The 9,955-nt window shown below is 65.4% G+C and overlaps 1 protein-coding gene across 2 annotated transcripts; it reads left to right on the forward strand.

Annotated features, from left to right (window-relative positions):
• Positions 1–270: 270 nt before the first annotated feature.
• CSPG5 (chondroitin sulfate proteoglycan 5) lies at positions 271–8,207 on the forward strand. Of its 2 annotated transcripts, none has more exons than XM_065629510.1 (5): positions 271–340; positions 1,798–3,076; positions 4,446–4,634; positions 6,051–6,123; positions 8,052–8,207. In XM_065629510.1, exons 1-5 carry the CDS (start codon positions 271–273, stop codon positions 8,205–8,207), a joined length of 1,767 nt encoding a protein of 588 aa, XP_065485582.1. The 2 variants fall into 2 exon arrangements, with proteins under 2 accessions (XP_065485582.1, XP_065485583.1); XM_065629511.1 differs by lacking the exon at positions 8,052–8,207 and adding an exon at positions 6,689–6,751.
• The last annotated feature ends 1,748 nt before the right edge of the window (positions 8,208–9,955 follow it).

Below are 9,955 nucleotides of genomic sequence, written 5' to 3' on the forward strand. Positions count from 1 at the left end.
GACACCGGGCTGGGCGCGGTCCCGCCGCCGCGTCCCGCGGTCCCGGCCGCGGCTCCCGCGGGGTCCCGGTTCCCGCGGGCGGAGCCGGTGCAGCCGCCGCCCCCAGCCCGGCCCAGCCCGGCCCGGCCCGGCCCCCCCGGCGCGGAGCGGAGCGGCGGGAGGCGGCGGGGGCGCGGGCGGAGCCGCTGCCGGTGCCGGCCCCGCTGGCGGAGCCGCGGGTGCCCCGGTCCCTGCGGGTGCCCCGGTCCCTGCGGGTCCCTCCATGTCGCCATGGCCCCCGCGGCTGCCCGGCCCCGCGCCGCCCTGGCCCTGGCGCTGCTGCTGCCGCTCGGAGCTCTCGGTACGGGGGGGACCCTGGGGGGGCCGCAGCCCGGGATGGGGCCCGATCCTGCGGCGGGGGGGCGGGGGGGCCGATCCTGCCGCGGGCACCTGTAGGAGGGCGGGGGGCGCGGAGGCCGGGCCGCCGGGGGGAGCCGGTCCCGGGCAGGGGCTGCATTCCTCTGCAGGAGCCCGGGGATCCCTTGCGAGGGGCCGGATCCCCTTGGGAGGGGGCCGGATCCTTGCGCGGGCTGGATCCCCTTGGCAGAGGAGCTGCATCCCCTTGCTGCGGCTGGATCCCCTTGGGAGGGGTCTGGGTCCTTGCCTGGGCTGGATCCCGTTGGGAGGGGGCTGGATCCCCTTGCGGGGCTGGATCCCCCTGGGCGGGGGCTGGATCCCGTTACAAGGACCCGGAGCTCTTTGAGGCGCGGGGGGGGTGGGTTGATCCTGTTGCAGGGGGGTGGATCCCCTTGCCGGGGGCCGGATCCCATTATGTGTGGGGGGTGCATCTGCAGGAGCTTGAGGAGGGCGGGATCCCCCGCTAAGGGAGCTGGATCCCCTTCGCTGGGGCTGGATCCCGTTGAGAGGGGGCCGGATCACCTTGTAAAGGGGCTGGATCCCCTTGACGGGGCCGGATCGCGTTGCAGGGGCTGGATCCCCTTTATGCACGGGGGGCACTGTCAGGAGGCTGAGGAGGGGCCGGATCCCGTTGCAGGGGCTGGATCCTCTTGTGGGTACGGGGGGGTGCATATGCAGGAGCTGGAGAGGGCTGGATCCCCTTGTAGGGGGCTGGATTCCATTGCAGGGGGCTGGATCCCATTGCAGGGGGCTGGATCCCCTTGTAGGGGGCTGGATTCCATTGCAGGGGGCTGGATCCCATTGCAGGGGGCTGGATCCCCTTGTAGGGGGCTGGATTCCATTGCAGGGGGCTGGATCCCCTTGCAGAGGAGCTGGATCGTGGCGGGGGTAGATTCCATGGCAAGGAGCTGGATCTTCTCGGGGCGGGGGCAGGTCCCTTGCAGGGGGCTGGATCCCCTTGAGTTTGGGGTACATCTGCAGGTACTAGAGGGGGGCTGGATCCCCTGGCAGGGGGACTGGATCTCATTGTGGGAGGGGGGGCGCTGGATCCCTTTGCAGGGGCTGGATCCCCCTTGCAAGGGGTGGGAAAGCCATCTTGGCTTGGGGGGCTGTGTCACCACGGGGGGGTTGCAGCGTTTTGGGGTGATAACGGGAGCAGTTGCTGGTGTGGGGGGACCCACGGAGCCGGGGGAACTGCGGGGTTTCCCCCTTCGATCCCTGGGAGAGGCTGTAACAGACGTGGGGTGCAGCCCCCCCACCCCAAAACGGCTTCTCATGGTGCTGGTGGGTACAAGGTCGAGCTGCTGGGGACCCACTGTGACCCCCCCCAGGCCTCCGTGGCCTCCCCGGGGTGCAGGGGGGTCACCTCTGACACACCTTTCTCTCCTTGTTCCCCTCCAGCATCTGAGTGGCCCCCCCAAAACGCCAGCGAGGCCGAGGGCAGAGCCTGGGAGGGCTCCCTGGAGAGCAGCCCCCCGCGATGGGACCCGGCGAGCAGAGACCCCCTGGGGGGGCCCAACAACGGCACCGGGGGGGCCACGGCGAGAGGCCACCCCCCAGCCGGACCCCAGCTAGAGCCCCCCGGGGCGGGCACGGCCACCACCACGGACCCGGCCGTGCCCGAGGGGTGCGCGGGGTGCGCCGGGGAGGGCGACGCCAGCGCCGTGCCCCCCAAGTCCGGCTCTGCGGAGGACAGCGGCGCGGCGGTGACCTGGCCCGGTGACGGGGGGACGGTGGCGGTGGCGCTGGGCAGCCCCGAGGAGCCGGGCAGCGGCGAGCGGCCCACACCGGCCTCCCTGCCCAGCCCGGGGGGTTTCGGGGGGCTCACGGCCGCCCCGCCGAGCCCCCCCGTCCGGCGGCTCGCCACCGACTCGGCCGAATCCGACCTGCTGCTGGCGGCCGGGGGCTCGGCCCCGCAGACCCCCGTGCTGGCTGACCCCAGCTCCATGCCCGGGGACTCGGGGCGTCCCCCCGAGCTCTGGGGGGCCCCGTCCAGCCCGGCCCCGGCACAAGGGGCTCGTGGCCGCACGGATCTGACCTGGCTGGAGGAGCCCATCACGGCCGCCACGGGCCCGGCCGAGCCGCCCGCCGACCGGACGGGCTCAGAAATCATCGACGTCGACTACTATGACCTGTTCGAGGGGGGCGAGGGGCTCGGGGGGTTCCCCGGGGGCGGCCGGGGGGCAGCCGGCTCGGCGCGCCGGCGGGAGCCGGAGGAGGCGGCCACGCCGTGGGCCCTCCACGAGCTCTACGACGACTTCACGCCCTTCGACGAAGCCGATTTCTACCCCACCACCTCCTTCTATGCCGATGGAGACGAGGAAGACGAGCTGGAGGAGGATGAGGAGGAAGAGGAGGAGGAGGAAGATGGGGGGCTGGAGGACGAGAACGGCTACCGGCCACCCACCGCGGTCGTGCCCGGCGCCCGGCCGCCACCACGGGACCCCCGCCCCACCGGCCGCCGCGACATGGCCCCGCCGCAGCCCCCCGGCGTCATGGGGGGCAGCCCCACGGCGCGGCCGCGACCAGGGGAGCGGGGCCAGCCCGAGAACGGCAGCGAGTGCCGGAGCGGGTACGTGCGGCACAACAGCTCCTGCCGCTCCCTCTGCGACCTCGTCCCCAGCTACTGCCACAACGGCGGCCAGTGCTACCTGGTGGAGAGCCACGGGGCCTTCTGCCGGTAAGGGACGGGGACCCCGGGCCTGGCGGGACGTGGGGGGCGCAGGAGAGGGCTCTCCATCCTCATGTACCCTGTTCCTGGGCTCTCCATCCTCGTGTACCCTGTCCCAGGGTTCTCCATCCTCAGGTACCCCACCCGTGGGTTCTTCATCCTCGTGTACCCCGTCCCTGGGCTCTCCATCCTCATGTAGCCCATCCTTGGGTTCTTCATCCTCAGGTACCCCATCCCTGGGTTCTCCAACCTTGTGTATCCCATCTTTGGGCTCTCCATCCCCTGAACCCCATCTCTGGGTTGTCCATCCTCCTGTACTCCATCCCTAGGTTCTCCATCCCCTGCACCCATCTTTGGACTCTTCGCCTCCCTGCACCCCATCTCTGGGCTTTTCACTCCCCGTGCACCCTATCCCCAGACTTCCCGTCCCTCTGCACCCCATTTCTGGGCTCTTCATCCCCCTGCACCCCATCCCTGGGCTTTCCATTCCTGTGAACCCCATCTCTGGCCTCTTCATCCCCATGCACCCCATCTCTGTGCTCCATCCCCTGAACCTCATCCCCAGGCTCTCCATCCCTGTGCACTCCATTTTTGGACTCCCCATCCCCTGGGTACCTTACCCCCAGACCCTCCATCCCTCTGCACCCCATTTCTGGACTCTTAATCTATGCGTACCCCTTCTCTGGCCTCTCCATCCCTGTGCACTCCATCTCTGGGCTCTTCATCCCCATACACCCCATCCCTGGGCTCTCCATCCTTGCGCACCCTGTTGCCCATCTCTCCATTCCCATACACCCCATTCCCAGTCCCCCTATTCCCCTGCACCCCATTCCCAGTCTCTCCAGCCCCCGTGGCCCCCGTCCAGGTCCCGTTTCCCCCGCAGCCCCATCCCACCGGGACACAGAGGGGCTTTCCCTGCCCCCTGAGCGGTGGCTGGGCAGGAATTAGGTCAGGGCCGCGTAGCTGAAGCTCCGGGGCCACTGCGCTAATCAGCCCCGGCAGATTGTGCCTGGGGAGGGCCGGCACCGGCTGTGCCGTACAGCACCGCGCGCCTGGCGCTGAGCCCGCCGGCACAGGCACACCGGTGTGTGGTGTGACAGGGCGTCCCCCCCCTAAACCAGTCACCCCACTCCCTGGCGCTGAGTGGGGCTGGGAGCCACGGGTGTGGGGACGAGCATCACCTGGGGGGACCCCAACCCCACTCCCGGAGTCACCCACCGTCACCCATCTCACTTGGCCCCAGTGTTTGGGGGGTCACCCATTAATCTCATCTCCCCATAATCTCCCCGACTACAGATGCTGACGTCCTCTGGGGATGCTCTGTGGGATGGGGCCGCGTTTTTGGCGTGGGGGGTCGTTAAACAGCCTCCTCTTGCAGGTGCAACACGCAGGACTACACGTGGCACAAGGGGACGCGCTGCGAGGCCATTGTCACCGACTTCCAGGTGCTGTGCGTGGCCGTGGGCTCGGCCGCCCTCGTGGTGCTCCTGCTCTTCATGCTCACCGTCTTCTTCGCCAAGAAGCTCTACCTGCTCAAGACGGAGAACAGCAAACTGCGCAAGACCAAGTGAGTGGCACCGGGACAGGGCTGGCACCCTTAAAACCATCCCCAACCACCCCCGTAGCCACAGCGGTTCGGGTGGCCCCAGCTCCTGGTGGTGACGCTGGGCTGGATGCGGTTCCTGTCCCTGCGCGGTGTCATCGAGACCCCTGGTGTGACGGGGACAAGGTGACGGAGGGTGGGAAAGCTCCCGGAGATGGGGACGTGGCTTGTGGCTCCCGCTCCACCGTTAATCCTTTAAAGCTGCTCCTGACTGGCACCAGTTAATCTGCTGCACTGGGAGCTGGGGCCACCGGCTGGGCTCGCCACACTGCCCGGGGGCCACCAGAGATTGTCCCCACCCAGGGACAGGCATGAGGGGGTGACAGGGGAAGGTTGGGGTCACCCCCTGCCCCAGCAATCGCTGCCCATCTCCCTGGAGCCGGGGAGGAGAAAGCCCTCCCAGCCTGGGTCCCGAATGAGCTGTTAATTAGTCTTTGGAAGTGCCAAATGTAATTAGCAGCGAAGCTCCGTGCCAGCCCATGGGTCTGGCCCTGCAGCTCCTGCCTGCCCCGGGCTGCCCGCGCCAATCCCCTGCCTGCACGGACCAGAACTGCGGCGTTTAGCCCCCAAAATCTCCATCCCTGGGGACACTTAGACCCCAAAGCCCAGATCTGGGGGCATTTAGCCCCAAACCTCCAGATCTGGGGCATTTAGTCTCCTAAAATGCCATAGCAGGGACATTTAGCCCCCAAAATCTCCATCCCTGGCAACATTCACCCCCCAAACCCCAGAGCTGGGGTTATTTAGTCCCAAAACCCCGGGTCTGGGGGCATTAAGCCCCCCAAGCCCCCAGATCTAGGGTATTTAGCCCCAAACCTCCATCCCTGGGGATGTTTTGCCCCAAACCCTCAGCGCAGGGACATTTAGCCCCTAAATCCCCAGATCTGGAACATTTAGCCCCCAAACCTCCATCCTTGGGGGCCTATCCCTAGAGCTGAGGATATGTATCCCCCAAACCCTAGATCTAGGGGCAGTTAGCCCCACAAAACCCTCAGATCTCAGGCATTTAGCCCCAAATCTCCATCCCTGGGGATATTTAGCCACGAACACACAGAGCTGGGGATATTTAGCCCCTAAATCCCCCAATCTGGGGCATTTAGCCCCCATCCCTAGATCTGGGGCATTTAGCCCCAAACCTCCATCCCCGGGGACATTTAGTCCCCAGATCGCCAGAGCTGGGGGCATTTAGCCCCAAAGCCCCAGATTTGGGTGTTTTTAGCCCTATATCTCCATCCCTGAGGACATTTAGCCCTCAGACCTCCAGCACTGGAAGGCTGGAGCCCCCCAACACTGGGTTCACCCCAAAATGCACCCGGGGACGCGGGGGTGCTGGGCGGCGTCCCCGGTCTCACCGCCGCACTCTGCTCTCCCCCCCTGCAGATACCGCACCCCATCCGAGCTGCACAACGACAACTTCTCCCTCTCCACCATCGCCGAGGGCTCGCACCCAAACGTAAGGCGGCTCCGGGGCATCGTCCCCTCCTCCCGCTTGCCGTCCCTCTTGCCTTGTCCCTCTGCCCTGTAACGTCGCGTCTGTCCCCGCCACCCGTGGTCCCGGCATCACCTGGGTGACGGTGTCAGCCACCGGGTCCCCGCGCGCTCTCCTGTCCCTGTCCCACCGTGGCCACCGCTCTGTTGGGTGCTGCTGTGCTGTATCCTGCTGTGCCACGTCCTTCCCCGACTACCAGGCAGGGGGTTGGTGCCACCCCACTGTCCCCCTGCCCTGTCCCCTCCTGACCCTGAGGAACCACCGTCCAGAGTCACCCGGTGGCTTTGGCTCTGTGTGCGGGCGGCAGGGCGGCCGTGCCGGCGGTGCCAGGGAGGGAACAGCCGGTGCCATGGGGCTCCGGCAGATGATGCTCCCCGGCTGTGGCATCGCCGGGGCAGGACCGGCGGACAATGGCCGGTGATGCCGGAGGATGAAACGCTCCGCGATGCTGCTGGCGTGGTCAGGATGTGGCCACCTGTGTCCCCCCGGTGCTGCCCATCCAACTTTCTTGTCTTTCGAATTGACGCAGAGAGAAGCCAAGGGCTTTGCCGAGCCGGAGGAGGAGCGTAGGTCCCTCTAGCCTTTGCCTTACCCCACCACTGGTTTTTCCCCGTCTTTTCGACCGCCTTTAGCAGCCGTAGCTGCTGCCGCTCTGCCCGGCCAGCGTGGCAGGAGGCTCCTGGAGCCACTCGCTCCCCACTGCCGAGAGGAGGAACCTTGGGATGGATTCGGTGCCGCTCCCCGGCGTCTCGCTGGGTCCTGACCCGTCCCCCGTCCAGGGCTCGGTCCCGCAGCGGCACACGGTGCCCGGGACGCAGCACAACGAGGACGCGGAGGGGACAGAGGGGTCGACATCCCTGTGAAACGGGTTTTTGGGGACACGCGGCGATGCAGCTCGGTGCCCCGGCAGTGCTGCCTGTCCCGCGGGGTTTGCCACGGAGTCGATGGTGTGAGCCCCGGCCAGCTGGGAATTGCTCCTGGGGTCACTGCCCTGAAGATGGAGGTTTCCCATCCCCATATGAGATGGCACTTGGGTGTCCCCATCCATCCATCCATCCATCCATCCATCCATCCATCCATCCATCCACCCACCGCCCGCTACGTGGCACCGGGAGCACCGTTGTGGCACCGCGATGATGCTGGCGGGTTGCTCACCACCATCCCACCCTCGCAGCCCCCCACACCAGGGCTCATCTTGCCCCACCAGCACCGACGGTGACACCAGGACTGTCTGGGCACAGACGTTACCCACCGCAGCCGGAGCTTGGCGCCGGTGCCGGGCGGCTGCTCTCCCCATGGACTGGGACAAACTCGGGGGGAAGACGCTCCCGGCAGCCGCGGGGGGACGTCGGGAAGAGGCACCCCCAGCTTTGCCACCGGCGGATCCGGCACGGCGGGGCCGGCTGTACGCTAATGAACCGCAATAAATCCACCCCCTTGGGCCTCCTGCCAAGCTCAGGGAGTTGCTAATTGGCGCGGGGACGATGAGATGAGGAATTGGGTGGCGGGGGGACAGTGCGGACGGATGGAGAGGTGACGGGTGGGATGGCGCCCGCACCCAGCGCGGCTCTTGGGTGCTGTCAGTGAGCGGCTTTGGGTGCTGGAGGCACCCCAAGGTGGGGAGCCCACGGACAGGGGGACACCAGCGAGTCACCGCAGGCAGGTCAGACCCTGTCACCCACCGTGTCCCCCCCATGCGAGCCCCACACTCCCCCCGTGCCTTTGGGAAGCTTTATCTGCTGCCCGAGCGGAGGCAGAGCCCACGTCACGGTGCTGGGGTGAGAGCGGGGACACCAGTGCCATCACCCTCTCCCTGCTGCGTGTCACCCCCGCCATCGCACCGTGTCCCCGTTGGCACGGTCACCTCCTGACCCCCCCGTCTCTCCCAGCAGGACGACCCCAGCGCTCCCCACAAGCTGCAGGACTCCCTGAAATCCTGCCTGAAGGACGAGGAGCCCTTCAGCATCCACAGCGCCACGTCGCCCAAGCACGACAAAGGGGAGCAGGACGGGGGGGAGCAGAACTGTCTGCAGAACAACCTGACGTGAGCTGGGGTGGGGACAAAGCGGGGGAATAAAAGGGGGGAGGGGGTCACCCCTCCCAACCCAGCTGTACAAATCTCCCATCTCCTCCCCGTCCCGTAGCTCTTTTTTTTTTTTTTTTTGCATGCTTTGGTGTGTTTTGTACAGAGGAAAATGGAAAAAAAGAAATAATTAATAATCATGCAACGCCAAAGGCTGGAAATGGCCTCTGGCCGCGTCGTGTCGTGGGGGTGTTCGGTTCGTGCTCCGTGTCTGTCGCTTGGGGTAGTTCAGCGCTGTGATTTCTAAACCTTTGCTGTTCCGCAACTGACTTTTTTTGTACTTTTACCCCACTTTTTTTGAAATACAAGTTAAAACCGACAAAAAAAAAAAAAAAGGAAGATCTTGAAATAAAACTTTTTTTTTTTAAAGTTAAGGCTCTTGCCGGTGCCTGCGATCTCCCGACACACACACAGCAGGTTCGGTCCCCGCTCCCAGGGTCCCATGTGAGTGTCACCCGGGGGGGTGGCAGGTGCCTGGACCCCCCTCCCTGGGTTTGCCAAGCCAGGGGTGTGTGTCCCACCGGTTTGGGGACCCTGCAGGGTGATGCCACCCTGGACACGCTCAGGTGCAGATGGGACACCCTGGGATGGGTGCCTGGGCTGCATCCCTGTCCCCACCCCTGTCCCCACCATGCAGCCGAAATCCCCTGGCGTTGTCACCCCCCAGCTCCTCGTTTTTGTGCTGGCAGCTCTGGTGACGCTGACGGGTGTAAATCAGAATCTGCCCCCCCCAATTGCTGTCAGCCCACCCCGGGGACACAGCATGGATAGGGGTCTGTCCCCAGGGAACCCCGGTGTTCCCACCACTTTCCCCACCGGCCGCGGCTCCATCTCGCTTCCCACAGGAACCGATTTCTTCCAGACATGGATTCACCCACGAGCCAAAACTCATGGCTCCTTGGGAGAGAGGAAACAAAGCAATTAATCAGTATTAATTACAATATTCAGCGTGCCATGCGTAAGGGACATGGCCAGTGATCTCCCTGGGGCAGGCAGGAGCTGAACCCACAGCTCAGTGTGGTTTAGACCTTCCCGATGCTTTCCACAAGCTGCTGAATAATTAATTCTCAGCTCACTTGTTGCAATTAAAACATGGGGGGCGGCAGTGGGAGCCGGCAGATGATTCTGGGGGCTCACGCGAAGCAGAGCAAGCGGCCGATGGCACCGTCGGGGCTTTGGTTTTAGCCGTTCCCCTTCCAGCACGGAGCTGCACGACAGGTAAAACTGTGGGTAAAGCACCGGGGGAGCACGGACACGGCAGTAAAAGCTGTTGTGGTTATGGGGTGTTGGAGGGGAGTGGGAATGTCGTGGGGTTGTGGGTGAGCAACGTGGTGAGGAAGAGGAGGGAAGGGGCAGTGTGGGGATGGGGGGGACACGGGGCGGGATGGGGGATCCAGCCGGTGAATGTGCAGCTGAAAGGTGGGTCTGGAAACCGTCTGCTCCTCGCCGGGATCCCTCCTGAGGGTCCTGCGGGTTCAGCCAGACGTTGTCTGCGGGAGAGAAGAAAATCTCCTCTGCAGGAAGGAGCAGCTGGTGTAACACCAGTCTCTTGACCAGACAGAAACCTCATTCCAGTTGAAACCATCCATGGCGCTGCCACTACAGCACAGCCCGTCCATTCTGGTACATCCCACCCATCCTGGCACATCCCAACTGTCTCAACCACCCCAACCATCCCAGCACATCCCATCCATCCCATCCATCCCAGCACAT

The sequence above is a fragment of the Caloenas nicobarica genome, chromosome 2 (assembly GCF_036013445.1).
Source record: "Caloenas nicobarica isolate bCalNic1 chromosome 2, bCalNic1.hap1, whole genome shotgun sequence".
NCBI classification, from domain to species: Eukaryota; Metazoa; Chordata; class Aves; order Columbiformes; family Columbidae; genus Caloenas; species Caloenas nicobarica.